The following is a 22,784-nucleotide window of genomic DNA, read 5'->3' as shown; positions in this document are numbered from 1 at the left end:
ATAGTTCACACATATTTCCAGTAATTTTCTGTTTATGTTTAGTCTCATTAACCATTTGGTTCTCCTTGAGCTTATCTTGCTACCTCCCAGCTTGACATATTTATGGTGTCTGTTCCTTCTCCAAAGGCCATGGTTTTTTCACTGTAAGGATTTAACTAACATCCTATGTTTTCCAGATTCTTTCTTGTTTTGCACTATAGATATTTACATTTTCTCCTTTTCTTTTTTAAAGTAAATAATTCTTATATCAAAAGGGCTCTGCCACATGTTTGCTTCCCGCAGGACTGCATAGCTACCTCTGCAGAAGCAATTCTGAAGGGTTGTGTTGAAACCCAACTCCTTGCTTTTGTGACTAGTACAAACCAGTGGATCTAGAGAAAACAGCCCCTGCACAGTGATTATCTTGCCATTTGCCAATACCAGTAAACAGTGCTCCAGGAAGATGCAGGCTGGTATTTTGCCACAGAGACAGCTCTTTTCTACTACACAACCAAAAAAGACCTTAGTTTCTTAGGTGCCCAAGTCAGTCAACATTGATTCAGATATGAGTTGTTAAGCTTTCCTCTTGAAAAACTAACATGCATATGGCTTGTATTTCACATTATATCCAGACCTGTGTTCTGAATTCTGTCTTGGAGGCTGCAGTACTTAGAGATTAGGGTTTGATTACAAGAACTAGGAGGGTATTATTTGTAGAGGGTAGGACTTCCTGAAAGAATTTATACAGCTGAGGAGAAAAAATTACAAGATTTCTGGATCTGAAAGGATGAAGCAGAATTGTTTATCTCTGATGCCACACAGAAAAGATTTCTGAGCTGATTTATTGCATAGCTTATGAAAGATCAACACATGCACACAGAACAAAATCACTGGTTTTTTTCCTCTCCCCAGAACCATAAAACTGTATTTCAAAAGCCACTGCTGAAGTGGAGGATGAGATGGAAAGGTTGAACTCTGACTCAGTTTTCAAGGGCAGGTCTCTTGCTACTTAACCCAGGAATTTTCTCAGTTTTCTGTTGCATTCTATGCTGCCATCATCTGGCTCTTTTCATAAAACCTGACATTTTCTAAACCTCAGTTATCTCCAGGCCTGAGTTTTATTCTGGGTAGGAAGCTTCAATGCTTTTCATGAAGATATTTCACAGTAAGGACTTACTTGCCTTTGTCCAAGCAGCAAGCCTCTCTCTCCAGCTACCACACCCTCAAGAAAATTTACCCAGCCTCTTGGCCAGGCATCCAGCTCCCTTTGCCTAACTGAACACTCGAGATAGAGGGAGGATATTGATTTATGTGTCTTTTCATACTCCAACATACTGTTCTGATTCCAACTCTCCTCAATCATCCAGCAGAGATTTCTTGATAGCAGGTGAGTTACCTTTAGCATGCCAGCCGCCAGGGTCCTGATTATGTCCTCCTAATTTAGGGAATGCAGACATCGGGTCATGGAAAGCACCTTTCCTCCTACAGCAAATAGGTGTTACCAACTTTTCGAGTGATTATCTTAAATATAAACAGGTTGTTTACTTACTCTGAGGCAAATACTTTTTTCTGCCTGACAGGGCAATGATGAAAGGTGAGAGACTTTCCAATAAGTTTACACTCATCCGAAGCCACAGTGCTTACAAGAGATCCCAACCTTCACCTCCTGCCCATTTGACTGGCAACCAGAGTACTGTGTTCGATTCAGAAACATTGATCTGGCTAAAAGTTGAATTTCTGATGGCTGATAAAACTCGGGGAACCACAAAGGTACTGACACTAACTCAGATATGGGGAAGAATACATACAATAAACTTCATCTTTAGATTGCAGCATATTACCCCGGGTCCTTGGGAAAGTCTTTTTTCTTTTAGCATTTCCAGTGCTTGGCTTTTGCCTACTCTTTGCTCTTCACAGGAGCCTTCTAGTTTCTGCCCATGCCAGACAAAGGCCTACTTAGCAAAACAAGCTCAGCGCTTTGTCTTCCTGCCAAAGGATTCACCTAACCTGTTACACAGGTAACAAGGACAAGAAAACAAGGTTGCCTGCCTCTCTGCTGTCCCCAGTTCCCGGTGCAGAACAGAAAGACACTACACAGAACATTTCTGTTATACATGAACCAGAAAAAAGCAAACATAGCAGATAGCCTCTATCACACAGAACATCAATCAATGCATGCAGGTCTTGACAGAACACTGATCGATCACCATAGGGAGACAACAGCATGGGGTTACTGGGAGACATTCCAATATTCCTTCCTTCTTTTTCCTGAACCATTGCCCAGGAAAGCTAGGTTGGATAAGGCTCTGCTGGAATTTGGGATGCACATCTTTCAGAGTACGGGAACTATTGCATACTAAGGAGACTTTGGGGCCTATAAAATACAATTAACAAGTCTTGGGACAAACCATAAAAATGGGCATATTTACATAGGGACTGTAAGGAAAGACAAACCTAAAAAGAGAAAAGAAGGGAGACTTGGTCTTAGAAACTGTAAGAACAGCTGCTTGGATTTAGTCCCCACAGCCGAGTCCTGAGAAATTCTGCAGAATCAAAACTGAAATTAAATAGAGACTTCTTTAACAAAGTAAAAACACGGCTAACGTTTGGTATGTAGAAATGACCACATATTCTGCCTGAGTACTAATTACAAATGACAGCGCACTGAAATAAATGTACAGATTTTCTATTTGGTATTTATATTTGTATTGACAGAACAGAGATGGGACAAAGAGGGTGGAGGATGTGACAGCTGAATCAAACCTCCATTCTGAAAGTAAATCTCAATTGGACCTGAATCAGTGCACACAGGTGTTGAGCCGCACTGTGTACCTCCCCTAAAAAGATTCACTGACCTAATACTACATGAATGCCTCCCTCATGCATCCTGGCAGAACTGAGCTGAGACTTTCAGACCATTTAGGAACTGGCAGAAATGGAACTGGGCTCCCAAGGCTTGAAAGAAGTCTCAGTCCTAAAGAAGCAACATGGAAAGCAAAATGTATATTTCTGTAAAGATACTTATGTCAGCATAGTTAAATATTGGAGGCTTGAGGAAATACCTTACATATAGTTGTTTGCAGAGGAAATGCAGACAAGTCCTTTATTGGCCCTATATAGCATTGCTGACATTTATTTCTTGCGCAGCCAATTTTCCTAGCCTTGACCTGCATAACTTTAGGGTAAGAAGGAAATAGAGAAGAAGTAAATCATGTAGAAATACGTGCAACATGTTCCTCACTCATGGGTTAACAAAACAAAGAACGCTTGATTTCATTTCCCAAGCAGGCTCGTTATGTTTCTGGAGAGTGCTGATGCCCTGTGATATCTGAGAAAGATAGCATTAGGACTGTACACACTGTATTCCTCTTTGCTTTCTTAATAAAAGAATAATGAACTCAGTGGTGCAGAAGCAATAGAATGTGCTGCTATGAAGGAGACCTCAAAGCCCACTCAGCTGCTTCACCGGTGTGTATTAAAATTAATGAGTTTCTGCTACACAACGAAAGAGGTGTTCTTACATGGGAATGAGATCTATGATCTTTGTATTGTAGCACAACCACCGAGCAGCACAGAAGTCTGCACGGCTCAGTCTCAAATAATAAATTTATTTCAACAGGAGGAAAGCGAGGACAGACTGAATACACCTACTGTACATATTGAAAGAGGGCATAGGAAAGCTTTTCATTTGCATCTTAAGCACCTTCCCATTAGTAAAGACTGGATTGCTGTTAAGGCTCTCCCCCCACCCCATTTATATAGCTAACAGAGCAAAAAATTGGCAATACTAAATGGCAGCCAGCACCTGAGGCTGCTAACTCAGCCAATACAGCCGTGATACTTAATGGGTCTAAATTACAAAACCCTTATTTTTGTGCATGGGAACATATATCTGGAGGTTAACACATTTCATTAATGTTTTTGATTAACATATCCTTCACAGTGGTTTTGAGCTTTTAATGCTTCCCAGTTAATGAAGCAAAATTTTGAAGTAGCTATTAGCTTGGTACATAATACATTTTTAAAAAATGCCATTTTATTCAGACAGCTCAGTTTTATCCTAAATTCTTCAAGGTTTCATCCAACTGCAAAGAGGATTTAATAACACACTGCTACACTAACATCTCTTTGAAACTTGTTTCCTGCCTAAGAGTTCCAGTGAGGAACAAAAATGACTAGCACGTTTCATATCTGAAAAGCATATCAAGTATTTTGTGAGTTCAGCTCACTGAACTGCTTTGACTGAACTTCTAACTAGAGGACACTTCTACTATTGATTACCTAAATTCCACAGAATAATTGTCCAAAATCTTAAGGAAGATCGCTTCCTTTTCTTAGATGCTAGAGACACATATCAATGTGTCTCAAATAACCACAGATATATCAATGAATGCTAGCTTCAACGATAGTATAAAATTACAAGCACCAAATCATGGTAAAAATCAGAAAACCAGGATCACCTCAAAACTGCTCTGAACTGTCCTATAGGCAGCAAATATTCCCATCTTACTGCAAGCATTTTATCTCAAACTATTTAAATTTTACATTTATGCACTTTCTGTCCCAGAGTTAATTGTGACCCACAGAGAACTCTGAACTTTTACAGAGCAGGAAAGGGAAGAACCAGGGAACAACAACTTGAAGAAGCATCAACAATTCAATTTGCTAATGTGTGCAGCTTAATAAATCTAATTTTTTTAGGTTCACATGGCTGTGATTTATACCTAAAAATCTTTGCTATGTCACTGATGTTGAACTCAGTGTTTCCAGAGCATGCTTGCCTCAGTGTGAAAGCTGCTTCTGTTCTAATTTAATCAAGTTCAACCTATTAATAGTATGATGTAAAGGACAGTTATTTTGCTTATCTCATTAAAATCCAGAAATTTGCTGTACTGCCATGCCATTAAATCCCAGTCAGTCTAGAAGCATTCCATTAGGACTGCATTAGTTCATCATTACTGAAATTTATTTTAGTCTCACTAGAGTAAAGCCTCCTCGAAAAAGATACCATACGAAGAAACACGACATCTGAATGGCAGCCTCTATCACTTCTTTTTGAGGAGGTTTTTGGGAAGGTAAGAAAGAAAATGGAAATTAAAATGTGCCCCAGCAGACTCCAGAAATTATTATTTATACGGCGTAAGAAAAGAACACTTCATTTTGTCACTTCCCTGTTGCTAGCTGGCAAATCTTTTGTATCTACTTTTGTAGGAGAGACAAGCCTGAAGTTAAGCACCAGAGAGTGCCTGGGGAAGGCTCTGATTCTGGGGATATTGGAACCCAAATGCAGTCGATTCCAGCTTCCCCAGTTTAGGCAAAGCAGAACCCCAGCACTGAGCAGTCTGCCACGTATTCAGTAAAACCTCGAACTGGGCTCTGGCAAAAAACTGATTTCCTTCCTCTTCCCCTCCTAATATAAAGTGGAATTGGAGGTGTGGTCTCACAGGAACATAATTGTTAAGAGATATTTCCACAAGGACTTCCAAAGCCAAAGAGACAGATACCACCTCTGCTAAAAGGAATCACACTAACAAGACAGAGGCCATGTACACATCAGCAAGCACTGGGGTTCAATAGAAACTGAGCTCTGGAAAGAAACATTTTGGGCTGACAACCTGACATCCTCAGTATGCATATTTCTGGGGGGGTTACCTCTAACAAGAATCAATCAGGTCCTATTAGGGACTGAATGCAGTTGGTGAGCACTGAATATGCTCTTGGAGCACATTGTCCTCTGCAGTTTCATCTGAAAGAGATTCAATAAAGCACCTCAAGACTGCTCCATGATGTGAATCAAAGCACATTTAGCAGGGACAAGCAGATTTAAGCTTCAGAAGCCCATTCCTCATTTGAACTAAACCACTAATCCAGACACACTATAAATTCTTCTGTGTGAGACCCTAACAGCAGAATACACAGAGGAATGAAATACATTCTGAGCTATGCCAAGAGGTGCACCCCTGAAAAGTGGAATCAGGATGCATCTTCCAAGGTGAGGTAATGCTATATGAAAGGCAAACAGATGGGCAGGCAATTTTTTAAAATTAGAGATAATGGAGTGAGGCAATTTAAAATAATTTTACTCCCTCTAAGAATAAAATTTGGTTTTACATTTTAATCTAATGAAAGCAGCTATGCAGCACAAGCCACATAGCTAAACACCACGATGACTGTCTTCTCTAATGTCTTGGGTCTTTCTTCAATGACATTCAAGCGACATAAAAGAGATCAGGATTTTTTACAGGCTTAAGACCTTTGACACTCCCAGTTTTTCTGTATCTAGGCTTTGTCACACCAAATTAACCAAAGTTATTTTGACATGCCTAAATAGCAATAAAATTATTTTTAATCAGACAGAAATTAAATACAATAAAAAAATCTTCCAAGCAACCTATTTTCAGCACTCTGAGAGGCTGGAAGACATTAACAATTTTATATATTTGTTTGGAAACGTTTATACTTCAGAAGCAGGCAACTAAGCCCAGATTTCTAATGCCAGGAATCAAATCCAGAGCAGCACTTCTGTGTTTCAGATGAAAGTTTGGCAGTACTTTGTGTAGGAAAATGATGCACAGGAAATGACACAGTGAGGGTGGGTCACTTTAATATAACACAAAGCAGAACAATATATTATCAAGCCTATAATTTAAATAAATCTCAAGAATACTAATCTGAAAGGTGATCTGATGCCAAATGAAACACAATTGTTATCCATTGCAGTGGATCAGTTCTTAATGATCATGGGTGATATTTGCAAATCTGTAGAGACTTCAAGTCAAGCTCTAAATTTGCATTTCAGCATCTCCATAAAATACATCAATTTTAAGGAAGTCTGAGTATGTACAGTTTTTGACTGACTCAGGTGGCACATCATGAAAACTATGCAGAAAAGTTGAGACTTTACAAGCTTTGCTACTTACTGCCTCTCGTATCTGACCAGTTGAATAAAAAAAAAAAAAAAAAGCATAAATCCATCAGCTGCCCTGAGCTGTTCAGTTGCCAACCCACCATGCCACTGCTTCTCTGTTACGGTTAAACTGAGCAACAGTAAAAAAGATGATATCTTGACAGAGGAGAAAAAGGCGTTCTTTTCCTTTAAAGCTGTTTTAGGTTTAAATTCAATAGCAGCAAGACTCAAAGTATTCAAGAACATATCATCACATCTACAATACTGTGCAGCAGTTCTGGGAACAAAACTATCTCTTCAGCCAAGCAAAGGTCCTGTAGTACAACAAATAACATTAAGATAATTTAAAGCGACAGAAACTGTTACATGAAGACGAAAGTCTCTATAAAGTAAAGCCAACATGGTCTTTGGTCCTTAATATACACCTATGCATATTTTTGAATGTCCATAATAAAACCTATAGAGCACTAACTGCATGTTCCTGCCGTTTGCATCACATAGACCCAGACAACCCTTTCATGGAGAAACAAGAAAATTTTTATGTTACAAAGGAAGATTTTCTTATCAGTCACACTCTGGCAGGTTTCTCTCCATTTTGTCAAGTCTTTTCTGAATATTTGTATATGTATGTTTTACATATATATATATATATATAAAACACATATGTGTAAGTTCATTATATTCCCATCCCACTTTTGGTGTTACCATTCAGGTATTGATTTACCTGAACATGACCGAAACATTCACAGTAGACCAGAATTAAACATTTGTGAGTAATGCTTCAACATGGCACGCGGTAAGTCTTTCTTAAATGTTTATATAGGGGACACATACAAACTACAGTACCATAATTACACTTCTGCCCCCTTCCTTACGAGGCTGATAGGCCTATAGCAAATCATAATTCCATGTGTATGCTTTTAGAGAGCATAAAAAACAATACAAAAGAGAAATACTTTAAAATGAGCTACATTGTTTCTGTCCAAGTAAGAAGCACAAACATTTTAACGAACTAGGACTCTTACATTGCTCTAAAAATACTTGTGTCCTGATGTATTAAACAGTTGATCATCAAGATTGAGATGCAGGGCTCTGTTCCTGCTGGTGGTTGCCTTTCTGAGGTGTCAAGAAAACGAGCAGCATTTGGGATGGGCTCTGTTTTTCGCTCTTGTCTGATACTGGAACGCTGCTCCCCGCAAGCCAGCCCGCAGCTACTGGCGGGGCGCGGCCAGGCGCGCCGCCCTGCCTGGGGCTGCTGCCGCTGCCGCCGCCGCCGCAGGCGCCTGCAGTACCCAAGACGTCCCACAAGAGGGAGACCTCATCGCGCCAGAACTTACGAGTGAGCTACTTCAAGCGGAACTCGCAGCAGCTATTTCATCCTGACCTAATCCACACCCCACCCAGATACGCTGCAGACGTTCCGGAAAGATTTCAGTGTAAAGAATTCTTTTTAAAGGAAATATTATAAAAATTACAAAATTTGGGTTCCTATGCAATCCGAAGATGCAAATCTTGAATGAAGGGCTTGATATTCAAATCAGTGTAGTGAAATAATCTTTTTTTTTAGTCTCCTTTAAAATTATTTCCTTACTAGTATTTAGCATATTTGTCTTATCTTGTCCTCAAGACAAATACCTGGGGCAATATATACACAAGAAGCAAAGGATTTTTAGGGGGTTTGCCTGGCCAAGAGTAGAAAGGACACCTACAAAATTATATTTTTCAGTTCTTTTATGTTTAATCTACCCGAAAGATGGGAAGAAGACAGGAAGAGGTCAAGAAGGAAGGCTAGGAGGTCATACCAAGACAGTTCACCAGCCTTCAGCTCTGCTGGCCGAAGGACAAAACTCTGCGACTAGCAAGTCCCGTAAGTCAGCAGATCTCCCCATCAGCACAGAGAAGACCTTATTTATGGCTGGTAATCCTGCGCAGCAGGAGTCACCTCTGGGGAATGGGGTACACTGCTTGCACAACGGAACTTGTATCAGCCAGCAAAAGTATCACAGGCTTGGACCCAGACTGCCACACAGCTGGTGTTCTGTGCTAACCAACGCCCGTGCCAACCTACCTTTACTTATATTACAAAACACAGAACAGCATCACAGCTGGCCTTTGGATATTTCCATGTCTCAGTGAGATCCCACATTGCCATAATGGAAAGAACTAAGACGACCGTGTCTTTCTTTGATAGTTCAGAGATTTACATGCCAGACTTCCCATCCCCTGAATCTTCCACTGCAAGTGGAAACTGTCTCTCACATTTCTAACCTCTTCCCAATCTCCCTACTTCCTTAACTCTTTCTTCCTAATGTATCTGTTTAGAGAAGTGGCTTTTCCAGATCTTTGAATCTGTCTAATATACAGCTTGAAAATTTCAGACTGCATATTCTTTTGGCCAAATCCTTCACAGATTTGATGCAGATACTCTCTGCTACAGAGATGTATGCTGAATCCTGCACAGCCTGAGATATGGCTCAGAGAGCAAGTATGGCATCCTGTCAAACACAGAACCACATTTCCTTTCATTCTTTACACACCACTAGATCAATAAATCAAGGTGTCATGAAACTTGGCAGAGGAAAATTGAAGAGGTGCCATGAAATTATTGCTTTCAAAGCAATTTTGCATGAAACAAAACAGGTATTGATTCCATACCCACTATAGTACTCCGGTTGTATATCTGAGAAAATTTAGCATTCCTGGTCACAGAAGTTCAACTTTAGAATGCATTTGCTGTGGTTTTTCCTGAAGACTCTGAACACACTTATTTCATTTAAAACAGTTCATGATATAAAATTTTATCATTTTTGTTACAAGTAACCTTTGACACCTGCCTACTACTTTTATCTGTCCAGAAATTACAGTAAATCACCACAATCTTTACCTCACCTGCTAATTTAGTTAGGCTATGTCCAGAACAAAGGGCCACAATAAATGTCAAAGTAAGGGCTACACCCACTTATAAATCACAGATCCCCAATCTCTTATTTAGCAAGTTAAATATTTACTAGATTATAACCAGCAAACAAGACAAGTAGGTTCCTTAGATGGTAACCGATCTATCAGATGAAAGTTCTTTAGCAAGTATTTCTTAGCCCTACCACCATGGATATTTCTAAAATATCTTTTTCTGTCTGTTTTTCTTAATCCCACAAAAGAAGGACAAGCTTCACCTGGATGGATATGTGCATGAATAAAGCACCGTAAAACAGCATCAAAAGGATTTAGCATCTCAGACTATTCTTTCAGTCTTCCACCTTGTCATCATTTGCAAAGTGGTGGTACTAAATGTGACATTAAAATGCAGTCTGCTGCTTTGGTTTCTGAACATCAAAGACAAAAAAGGTAAGATCCCAATTTCTTAAAATCTGTTTAGAGCACATACTGTTCTTAAGAAATGTGATTGTCAAAATCAGTCTTTTCATAGTATTTTGATCCTGCTCTTAATTTTGTTTTTCTTACTAAAAAAATTTCCTAGTTTATACACCTGCAATTATGGTATGGATACGGATTATGAGTTCTTGGGCTTTCAGATGTGAGAGGGCAGGACAGAGAACTATTTGTATTAATCAAACATACCTTAAATGCATTTGTGCCAGCTCACAATAGATGAGTATCTATTTCAAAGTTAGAACTACACAAATCTTGAAATATCTGTGTGACTGTAACTACCACTGTTCTTGGGAGACAAGGCTAAAACAGGGAGAGAGAGGACAGAAATCCAGGTGAAGAAGAAAGAAGAAGGGGATATTGAAATGCAGTTAAATTTAATCCAAGTGTTCTAAACCTGCCTCTGTGAACATTAAACGGTATTAGAGAGTGATTCTGAATAGAGAAAAAACACTGTGGTCACTGTGCTGATTTGCCCATCAGCAAAGCAGCCACGCATAGCAATAATCACAGCTTACACAGATACACAGATTGTGTGGTCTGACTTTAATTTAAACCGCAGCTTTTCACTGTCAGAACTATTTACTTTAAAATGAAAGTCTAATTAGCCAGTTCTAGTTTAAACATTCTGTATGATCAGGAAAGGCATCAAAAAGCATCATGAGGAGAGACATCACTGAGAAACAAACATAAACAAAGTGACTTTTGCTTTGATTTGTGCAACTTCTTTGGACATCAGATCTATACCTAGCAGTGGATTGCCTTAAACATTCCCCACACTGAGCTTTCTGCTGTCTTATATGATGATTCCATTATCAGAAGTCGCATTGTCATGAAGCTCATGTTTTACCTAACTTCTCAGTCCCTAACCTCCATAAATTCTATCTCCTGCTCAGATTGTCTCACTCTCAAAACTGGTTATTTCGCCTTTCAAACACTCTGGTAACTTAACCTTCTCTTTAATTTGCTGAAAACAGATAATTTCAACCCTCTCTCTCTTGCCTTTCTGAATTATATCTTCAGATTGCCCTTTTTGTTTCAATCTCTCTTCCAGTTTTCTCTGTTGCATTTTGCTCCTCTCCTCCCCGACTCCCACCTTGTCTATAGAACTGGTCTGCACTGATGGAGCCTCTTTTAAATGCAAGGGGCTTTCCTTTTGCATGAAGAAGAAGTCTCCCCTAGCTGTTTACCTTTCTCTCTCATCCTGCTTTAACGGTGATGCTCAGAATATTCATTTCTGATTGAATCCTCAGAGCAGAAAATTAACCATAGTAATTTTTACCTGCTTTGTGGTAAACTAAAACCATGGACATCCATAGTTTTGGACTTGTTTTGGTAGAGACATTTGTCTGTTGTAGAGAAATAAGCAGGTGAATTAGGAATTAGTTTAGAAATTACTGAATTCCTCCCATGCTTTTTTCTTTCTCGCTCATTTAACTATAGCTCTTAGTGTTGATTATTTCATGTAAATAATACATATAACGTAACATAGTTGGGTTTTTTCTTTAATATGCTTAGTTGCAAACTAAAGTGTTCCCATGCAGATTACCATGGGTTATTACTTCTGCCTAGGAATGTAGAATCTCAGATCCACTATCAATCAACACAACATGCGCATTACAATAAAAACTGAAATTATTACACAAAGGGATCCAAGCACACTGGGTGAATGAACAGGAAGATAAGAAAATAAAATCAAAGTTGATAAACATGGTGTGAATTACTAGGACACTTTGCTGAACTCTGAATTAGCTGTAGGTATGTTTACATGGCAATATTTGGTCAAGAAATGGACATCGGTATTACCTTAGGTAAATGAAGATCTGTGTACACAGATGTAGCTGAAAATGCGAAGAAGATACGTGGAGACTGAAACTGTGAGTAACAGAATGTTAGAGTATGTTATATAAATCGCTAGCACATTTTCTAAAATATTATAGGCACTCTGATCTCTGCATCTATGCAAAGGACTCTGGAGAATTAGGACAGACATGGGGAAAGATTAAAAAAAAAAGACCCGACTCCCTGAAAAACAGAGAATATTAAAATCACTTACTTTAGAAACAATGCAGAAAGGAGCAGCCAAAAGTAAGGAAAATGAAAACCTCCTAATTTGTGTGCATCTCTGTTCAAAACCAAGGAGGCATTTCATAAATGGTAGAAAATCAAAATAATACTTTTACACTCACTGTGTAATCAAGCTGTTGCCATGGGTGGCTTTTGAACCGTATAATTCAATATTAAGAAAGGGATTAAGTAATTATTTCCAGAATTTTCAAGTACAATTAGGAGGTCAACTTTGTAGAAAAATTATTTGATATTTCCAAATTCAAGCCAATCTGTAACTGCTACAGATCAGGTAAGGCCCATGAGGGAAGGGCAGATCATTCCTCATTTGTCTACTGTGGGGCTGGTTGGGCCTTGTCAGAAGCATCAGTACTGGGCTGTGCAGCATTGACAAAGGCATAACAGACAAAGAACCCGCTTGTTTCCCTTCCAGAATGGCATTTTGGTTTTCCTAGATTTGACAGTAGTCAACATTCCGATAAGAGTTAATACTCCTCCATGCCCATATTAGAAGGATAAAGAATGTACCTTGCTGTGGAAATGCAACATAAATGCTTCTGTTCATGTTAAAATGTTGATTTAATATATTTTCAAGGTCTGCGGACTTTCATTTGCCCACACATTAGACTTGTTCTGACCTGCACTGTTGGTTATTTTTTTATATATACAAAGAATCAAGAACATTGCTTTGTTAACAGGAAAACAGCAGCCAGAGGCTCCGCAGTCAGCAGGGGGAGACGGTCACTTCCAGAAAGCGATTAATCTATTTTAGGCATGGCCAGAGTGCCTTCTGGAGATACCCATCTCCACTGACTGCAGAGGGAATTCTAAGGCCTGCCCTACATTTAAAGTGAAACTTGTACATGGAATTGGCGGAATGACACTCTCCCACAAACTTGTGAACAATACTGGTACTTAATTAGCTTAATCTCAGGTTGTCTGTCTCAGCAAAGAACTGCTCTGCTAACTTCCTTGTGAGAGGTAGTAGGCAGATGCAGGTTAATAGACAGAAGATTTTCACTGACTTTGGTTTTAAAAATATCAGTAATTTAAAAAAATGAAAATAAATCCAAACTCAGGCACAGAGAAGGCTGAAGTCAAATTCTGGCAGCTTCAGTCCAACAAGCAGCCACTGATTTCTGTAGCCTTTTTCCTAAAGAAAGGATGTATAAAATTGTCCCAGTGTTTATGTGCTTCTAAATTCCTCTCAGAAATCCAGAACCTGGATGAACATAAATCTTTTCCAGTTTTTCAGCAGTGCTCTAGTGCCATTTCTCTTCCAATACGCATCAAATACCTGTTTTTTAAAAAATTCATGGTGGGACTGTGTCAGAAGTTTACAGAACATGGCTATATAGAGCAAAAGGCAGACAGCAAACAGCAGCACCGTGATTGCCTGGCACTGCCCGTACCACCTTCAGGCTGTGACTTGTATAGATCAGTCACAAGATCACCAGCTACGCAACTGATAGCAAAGTTTATCTGTGCACAGAGCAACAGGAGCCTGTATGATCTCACTAATTTAAGTACTTAGAAGAAGCGAAGAAAAAGCATAATAGATCATGTCATGAAAGTCTGAAGGTAGAAGGGTTCAGGGGAGGGAGGGAAAGCTGGGTGCTGAGGGGAATTCTGGACTGACTCAGAGTGGCAGCAATAATAGCCTGTCTGACTACGGTCTACCAGCGTGTACATGGCAGGACTCAGTGGTAGTAACCATAGTTGAACACCTACCCAGCTGCTCTCAGGTGGTATTCTCTGTAAGAAAACAGGGTGACTTTATGGAGGCGTTTGGTTCAGAGTAAACTGATACAGAACATGTTCATGACTTAAGAGAGCTGTTTCTATTTGTTTAAAGACACTTCAACTTTTTGAATCCGGCAGGAATCCACAATCCACTCTGGAAACAGTGTGTCAGATTCCCCACTACTGTCCATTTCCATACGTGCCAGCAGGCAATGTGATTCCTAGCAAACACTATGAAGGTGTAGTTATGGGGGGGTTTCTACCTAAAGCACTAAACCTGCACTTATTTGCATTTTGGAAAGGTTTCCTTTGCTTATGCTAGAGCCAACACAGTTTTCTTATTCTGTTTAATTCGTGTACCTTTGCCTGTCCTGATTACTAAAGAGATTACAAGAATCAAGTTTCCCAAAGTCTAGATGGCAAGCACTAAGTATGAAAGGGAAACCTCTAATGAGCAGCACTTATCTATTAGCAATCAGCTAGGGAGATTCCGACTCCATCTGTTGACTAAGAGATATTTCAACAGGAAGATTACTCAGATCTGATAAGGAATATTCCCATCATAGGAAGGTCTCACGCTTAATGGATGGTAATAGTAGTAGTCTAACTTTAAAGTGTCGAGCAGTGTAAACAGGTTCAAGAATATTTGATCGTGGTTTCATTGTGGTATTAATGAACTATACCTCAGTGGTCCTATGCTGATAGTTTAATTCTCAGATTCATATATAATTTTCTACTTTGGACAAAGTGAAAAATCAGCATAGACCTCTGGACAAATTAAATCATGGGAGAAGAGATGAATTTTTTCCTGGTTTACTTTATAACACTGTACTTACCTTTGGCCTGTAATAAAATCCCTGAAATAAGCATACCATAGCAATTTGCAGGCAATTAACAAATACAAGAAAGACTCTTGAGAGATCATAGATGCAGCAACCACTTGACAGGCCTGACAGTTTTATGAAAACAAACATATAGAAGCTACTGCAGAGTTCCTTAACTTCTCAAAACATCTGCTGGGGGACCAGATATAAAGTGACGGATGACTTGCCGCACACTATTCCTACAAAGAAACCATTTCTAGCAATCACATAGTCTATATAGATACGCAAATAAAGTTATGTAAACCAGTACTTTTTGCTGGATTCTTTATGTGTTCTTTTCTGGTAGTTGCCACATGAAAGTTACAGAAAAGCATGGCTTACTGTGATATATATAAACAACAACAGAATGACAATCAATTCATTCAGTTGATAATCCATTTCCATTTCCTAATCTGGCTTTAAGATAGGAAGATCAAAATATCTTAATATTTAACTATGAAATCTAGTTTGTCTAAAGCTTATTACAGAAAGTTGGAATATTTTTACACATTCATTTACTTGTAGCTTCATTTCTGCAGTTCCATTTTCTAATTGAGGTATTTTTGAATGCGCAAAACTACCTTACCTAAGAGTTATTCCATACACTAGATAAATCTGAGAAATTACTTAGATGATCAGCACTTTATGTCCTGTGCAGAATACCATACAACACTGCAGCTGCAGACTGCAGAAAAAGAATGAAGATGGCAGTTGTGCTCTTTTGGGAGGCTTAAAAACGCAGACTAGAGAACAGAAAAGGCCAGACTTGTAGGACCATGAAACCCTATCACAACTATTACACAAGACCTCTCTTAGGTAGGTTACAGACTTCTCTATCACTGTGGTTGCACCAATAATACCTGACCAATCCCATTTATAGAATGAGATCAACCAACGAAACGTGTGTCAGGACACAGGCTCAGAGATCCTTGCACTGTAACAGCTGCACATGGAGGTGGACACATGGTTCCTGAGCCCAGTTCTAAAGTTTCTGCTGATGACAACAGTGGAATTTGGGTGTGAATCCATTCATCTTCTATTCCTCTGTCTAGAATGTGGCAAGGCCAAGCCAACGATTCAGGCCACAGCTGTGCTTCTTCCTTAAATGCCTTCCTTTCCTGTTTGCCATATTTCCTTCTTCAAAAGGCTATCTCCTGTGGGAATAAACAGCTCAAGAAACAAATAAAAGAATAACTTTTTGCCTTTCACAATGAGATGTTTAGAGCACTCATCTTCCTTTGCATTCCCAAACATTCTTCCAGCTCACAGCTATTTTAAAGATGTATTTGAGATCTGGGCACAAACAGTGCTTTGCTTCTATATTTATGGTAAGATCTTATTTCTTTGTATGTAAAGATTACAAGTGTTTTCCATTTTCAAATAGATGGCAGTACAACTTGCTTCATTCAGAGGACAGTTTCCATTAGTCTGGAAACAGCTAATGTTGGCAATGCTAGTTAAGGAAACAGTAAGCTGGAAAATACAGCAGCTGTTATGTGAAAGAGAATAAAGTGGGAAAAATAAGAAACATTTGTCTCCAAGCCTGGGTTTGTCCATCAGAGTCTCATTGTGATGTCCTCCCAAAAGCAAGTACTTGAAAGTAAGTATTTGTCTGCTACATAGACTGGAATGCCAAGTATTTGCACCTTGATCTAGATTTCAAGTGATGAGCTTCAGTCCTGTTGAAGGCATTATAATGTGACGCTAAATTCAGAGTATTGAGGAAAATCTACCATGGGAATTATCAGGTACAGAAAAAGCAATTCAATTCTCCAAGGAAAAGGCCATCACAGGGAGTATGAAGCAGTGCTGCAGTGGAAAAAAAATCTGAACATGGGTTATGCTTATCCTAGTGGGATCATGCAAACATTTGTGCAGACCACTACTACTTTTTGTTTCAGCTTAAGAGGGAGATAAAATCAGTCCCTACATTAAGAGTGAGGGGAAAGAACAGACATTTTTCCCTGCTAGTGGCCCTGGCTGTAACCTAGGTCAAAGACTCCAAAGACACCAGGCCTATCATAACTTTTTACACACAGCACAGAGGATGAGGTAAATAGACAGCACTCTAATAGCAAAAGGAGCCCTGTATAGTCTTTGGGGCATCAAAAGACCTGTAATGGAAACAAAATCTTGATGCTGAAATGATCTTTACCTTAGCTGACCCACCTCCTCATTAACTCACAGAGTACTGATAGGCCTTTTCTTAATTGTTTTCATAAGATTTTTTTCACCTTTTACTGGAAACCAAGAAAAGGCAAAAACATTTCTTTGCAAATGCAGCTTTTGAACAGGCAGCAGGGTGACTCATGATGAATAACAAAAAGCCATGCTAAACCCTGCATTCCATTAGGGAAAAGCTCTCAAAAGGGGATTCTCCTGCAAGATTCGGCACAACCTTTATACTAAGAAGCTTGGAACTTAATACAATTATAACTCCTCTGACTTCAAAGGTACCCAAATAATGAATTTGGGCCTGTTTGTTTTGGTAATGGCTGACTAGCCAAAAATGAAAGCTAGAAGGCTCAGGTAATGTCAGGGTAATCTTATTTCCTTTTCCCCTAATGCAGCGATGCAGAGTTCCCAGCTGACTACAGGACAGCCAGGATAATGTGTGTCTTGACTGCCATTTGTCCTCATGCTACTGCTAGAAATCAACGATTTATCTTCTCAAGAAAACTTCTTGGCAGAGGCTCTTAATTGTACGGCAGAGTAATTCAATGTACTGAAGCACATTAATAGAGTTTGTCTCATAGTTAGAAGGGGGTAAACATATTCCTCTATAGACTTAATCCCTAGCTGCCATTTCCCATAAAGATTCTCTCTCTTGAGGCAACAAGCTTGACCTTGATTCTGCCCGGACAGATCTTGTAATTTTATGTTTTGAACTAGAAATACTTCATTTCTCGGTGCTCTTTGCCTCCTCAGCCCCTGTACAGTAGAGATCACCATGCCCTGGCATTGCTCAGCGGAGTCCAAAAACAGTCAGCAAATTCCATAAGAGAAACTCCTTATAGCAAGATGACAATTTTTTCTAATCAATCTTTATATTTCAAAATGTTCTTTTACATAGATACAGTTTAGTTTTTGTTTCACTATCTACCATCATATTGCTTTACTTAAGAATTAGATTTTAGGGATAAACTAATAATGCCTGGCTGCTGTTTTGGAACAGGCACTGTGATTCATGCAAAACTGAGTGTAAAGTGGACACAGTCCATCCACTAAGTGGGATCTTTGGTTGAAGTTCAAGAATTTTTTTTACAAAATAAATACTTTCTTTCCAAGAGTACACAGAAATTACCTTCTTTGAGATGAGAATTGAACAGTGGTAAGAAGTGATACTTCCCATCTACACAGAGCTTTTCAAGGGCTCCCAGGTAAAGGATAGATCCAGGTTATTTATTATTCCCAGCATAACCCTACAACATCTGTCAAAAGAACAGACAACGATAGTCAATCTTCCTTACAAAGTTGATGCTGGGGGATAAAGATTGTCTGTGTGCCTTTAGGAAAACACCCACAAGAAATGTTATTTTAGAAAACTACCCCCAGGAGTCTATGAACGAGCCAAAATCTACCTTACTCGCACCACTGAAAATTACTTGTAGTTTTCCAGCCAATTTTGAGCATTACAAGAGTAAATGTTCTTTTGGCTGGCTCCCTCAGTGTAGATGAGATGCTAAGCTGTTTGGCTGGCCCCTCCTTCAGCCCAAGCTTGCAATATCCCAGCAGATGCTATAAAGAAATTACATTGCACAGCCAGAACCTTTTTTAATAAATTTGATCTCTCCAAAAAATTAAAGCTATTTCCCTCCCACGTGACCCCCAGGAGCAAACTTTGTGCTATAACTCAGGGGACTAAAGCTCTTTGGAACCTCACGTTAGTTGATAGCACCCAAAGCTGTTCACGAATAACAGGCCTGATGCTGTGCATTCTTGACAGAAACCTGAAGTAACTCTGTCAAGGTCACACATCAGATGTGAGGGACTTCAGCTAGGTCTGAACTGATGAACAAATATAGAGAATCAGGCTCTATAAATTGAAGATCAGGCTCCTTGTAATTAAGTTCTAGCCACATTGAATTGTTAATATTAACTTCCCTATGCTGCAGGCTGGAAGGATCACAATCAGTAACATGAAGCGTGTGCTAGCACTCACACAGCTCCCAGGGCCACAGTCTACAAGCACCTGTGGACACATCCTCGGCAACATCAGTTTTATCCAGCACCAAAACATGCAAAGGGAATTGCTGGTGCCCTTAGAAAGAACCATTATCATGGCAGGACTTCAGAAGACAGAAAACTCTTTCTTAAATTAAAATCCTAGCTGAAGCAGTGTTTTTCCGCTCTCAGGGAGTTTCATGCAGTCTGATGACTGTTCGTTGTGTTGTTTCCACACTTAAGCTACTGTGTCATCCCATATTTACCTGACAGAACACAATACAACCCTCTTCATAGGCAGTGCAGACCCTGCCAGGATCTGACGAAACATGTGTAGAATCTACACGCCCACAACAGACAGCTGAGACGTACAAGCCCTAGCAGGTTCATCCCTGGAGCAAGGCCAGTTTCTATGCTTCCTTATTTGAAAGTGCTTCCTTTACTCCGGCTGAACAAGTAATACTAGATGTACTGTTGGTTAACCTTTCCATGCTCCTACTTCTCCTGCAAACAGTGGCTGGTAAAGGTTTACCCTATTACTGTTCTTACTGATGCCACACTGACTCCTGCTCTATATCCATCCTGTAACTCAATTTATTTGTCAGAATGAGGTATCAGCCGAGCAAGCCCTGCCTCATTCCCGGCGTGGGAGCTGAACTGCTGATCAAAGAGCTTTCAAGCTTTGTTCTTCTATACCTGCTGATGGCCAGACAAAAGGCCGAACTGTAGATCATGAAACTATAGATCATAGTGCTTCTTCAGCAACTTTCTCATGTATCGGTTAACTTTTTCCTGATGTTCATCATGATCTCTGATCCTCATCTCTTCCCTGTTTTCTGTGTTCTTGAGGATATGTTTATAATAACAGCTTTTCCAAAAGTTCAAGCATGATCTATTCAAATGTTTCCAGAGGTGCTAAGGTACATCTATAAGTTAGTCATTGACATCAAATAATACAAAAAGAAAAATGAAATCAAACTAATAAAAAGCTTCTTGTATGTTTTCCTAATTCCCCCCACTGCTCATCAGAAACATCAGTTTACTCTCATATTTTGTGTGTTCAGTACCATGACCCACTAAGCCCTACCTTTCCCATTAAATTTTGTAACCCTTCAGGCAGTTCTGTACCCAAACTGGAAGGTATTTTTTAGAAAAAACACTATAAATACGATAAAACAGGGTCTTGTATAGAATAAGTACAGACAGCTGAACTAAAAAATGAGTTATCTAGCTACAGCTAGAATTAAGGGAGTGCAAGGCTAAGTAAGTCCAGCTAGTTTTAGATGATCTTTGGTCACAGTAAACACCGAATCATGTTACATTATTTAAAGTACATTAAATACATGTTTTCCAACAGTGCACTTTGCCTGGTATAAATAAGGTTGCTAATATTACCAGAAAAGGTAGCACATACAGAACAACACATATTCAAAGCCAGCTTTTTCACGAAGGCTCCTTTTATTTTCTTAGTTTAGAAGCTCACCACTGGCACCATCACCTGCCAAAGTATTTGTAAAACACCTAGCATGACCGGAGCACAATAAGCTTCATCGGTTGTAACAGACTGCACAGGCTGTTCTGTCAGTGGTCAGTTCTCTGCATGAAGAAGGGGTTATTTATAGAGATATGTGCATAAGAGGGGTATCTGGATTTGTAGATTTTATGTTCATAGATACACACTTTGCTAATATGTGCAGGCAGCTAGAGAGGTATTATTGCCTCTTCTGCTCAGTACTGTGGTTTGTGCTGTATACACACCGTGCAACAATCTCTCACCACCAAATACCACTTATCAGGGCAGAAGGAATTCAACACCAAGTAGAAGCTCATTATTGACAAGTTACATTTCTCCTTTCAAAAGCCAACGCACAGCCCCTCTGAAAACAAGCGAACTTGCAGGCGCTCCATGCACAAATAGGTGCTTGCTGCACACAGAAACGGACTTCCCGCACTGCTGACAAAGGCAGAGGCAGAGTTTCTAGGGTTCTCTGGAGCTCACTGTCCTGGGCCTTCAGAAAACTGCCTGCAAGTATCATAAAAGCTGACTGAGCCCTCTTGAAAACACCCTAATGTGCTGAGCCTGTCACATAAGCAATGCCTTTGTAAAGAGCAGTTGTGCCTACTGCAGCCGACATCCTTGTCACAAAGATTAAACTGAGGCAGTGATACTGCTGCAATACAAGGGAGAGAGCGCTTCTGCCAAGTGAGAGAAGCACCATTCCTCCCAGGTAGCTCATCTTCATGCCATCAGGCTGACCCCTAAGGAAACCCTGAATGCAAGGAGACGCAGGATTCACCAGAAGCTCTGCTTACTGGTTGCATTTTCTGCTGTGTATCGGAACCACCAGGCAGTTCTGCACAAGCTGTGACTGAGGAAAAATTCAGCGGCAGCCCCTGGCTCAGACTCCAGTCTCCCAGGGTGAAAAATGCCACCCCTCATCACCAGCCCAAGTGCTGTCATCTGCTAACGCATGACATCAGTCTGGTTGCTGATTTAGAAAGGGCACTAAGAGGAGATCTGAACTATAGCCCTCTGCGAAGATAGTCAGCCTGCTATATTCTAACAGCCTCAGCGTGCAAAGAATTGAGAAGTCAGCCAAGCCAGACAGAGACATTTTTTGAGAGGTACTAAATCACATGACAGGACCTTCCCTTGGCAAAATCCACAGGGGCAGGTTGCTCTTAGCAAGTGTAACTACTCCTGGAAAAGGATGGTAATAGCATAATTGCTGGCAACAGACGGGGTTCACCTGTCCCAAAGGGGGAAAAGGATTCTAGGTCAGGAGCTAGCAGGGCTCATCGAGAGAGCTTTAAACTAGATTCAGAGGGGGAAGGGAACAGAACCAAGTCAGAGACGAGCCTGGGGGCAGCGTGCCAGTGAGGGAGGTGAGATCAATAGCACAGCTGAAGGGCATCTATGCCAGTGTCCAAGGCATGGGCAACAAACAGGAGGAGCTGGAGGCCACCATGCAGCAGGAAGACTGGGACATAATCGCCGTCACAGAAACATGGTGGGATGACTCTCACGACTAGGGTGCTGCAGAGGGTGGCTACAAACCCTTCAGAAGGGATAGGCAAGGCAGGAGAGGCAGCGGGTGGCTTTGTATGTCAGGGAGTGTTTTGACTGCCTAGAGCTTGACGATAGGGTTGAGTGTTTACAGGCAAGGATCAGGAGGATGGCCAACAAGGCAGATATCCTGGTGGGAGCCTTATAGACCACCCAACCATGATGAAGAAGCAGGTGAAACATTCTGCAAGCAGCTGGGAGAAGTCTCACAATCGTTAGCCCTTCTTCTCATGGAGGACTTCAACGTACCAGATGTCCACTGGAAATACAAGACAGTGTACAGGAACCAGCCTAGGAGGTTCCTGGGGTGTGTGGAAGAGACCTCCTGACGCAGCTGGTCAGTGAGCCAGCCAGGGGAGCTGCCCCGCTGGGCCTGCTGTTTGAAAACAGGGAAGGACCCCTGGGTGATGTGGTGGCCAGAGGACATCTTGGGCATAGTGATCGTGAGATGATTCTTGGAGAAGCAAGGAGGGAAGGTCAGCAGAACCGCTGCATGGGACTTCTGGAGGGCCAACTCTGGCCTATTTAAGAGCCTGGTGGACACAGAGCCCCTTGGGAGAGAGTTCTGAAGGGCCAAGGGGTCCAGGAAAGCTGGACATTCTTC

The 22,784-nt window shown here is 40.4% G+C and overlaps 2 protein-coding genes across 2 annotated transcripts in view; one reads left to right on the top strand and one right to left on the bottom strand.

The window, feature by feature from the left end:
• The window catches only part of PLPPR5 (phospholipid phosphatase related 5), a 232,785-nt gene that overhangs the window by 200,615 nt on the left and 9,386 nt on the right, over nt 1–22,784 (bottom strand). The window lies entirely within an intron of this gene.
• The window catches only part of PALMD (palmdelphin), a 58,675-nt gene continuing 46,063 nt past the window's right edge, over nt 10,173–22,784 (top strand). Inside the window, exon 1 of the mRNA XM_055724443.1 lies at nt 10,173–10,231. Coding sequence (XP_055580418.1) covers nt 10,188–10,231 — 44 coding nt within the window. The 5' untranslated portion in view covers nt 10,173–10,187. The remainder of the gene's footprint in view (nt 10,232–22,784) is intronic.

Source organism: Falco cherrug, chromosome 12 (assembly GCF_023634085.1).
Source record: "Falco cherrug isolate bFalChe1 chromosome 12, bFalChe1.pri, whole genome shotgun sequence".
NCBI classification, from domain to species: domain Eukaryota; kingdom Metazoa; phylum Chordata; class Aves; order Falconiformes; family Falconidae; genus Falco; species Falco cherrug.
Note: the sequence above shows the minus strand (reverse complement) of the source record. Positions and strands in the feature narration are given on the sequence as shown.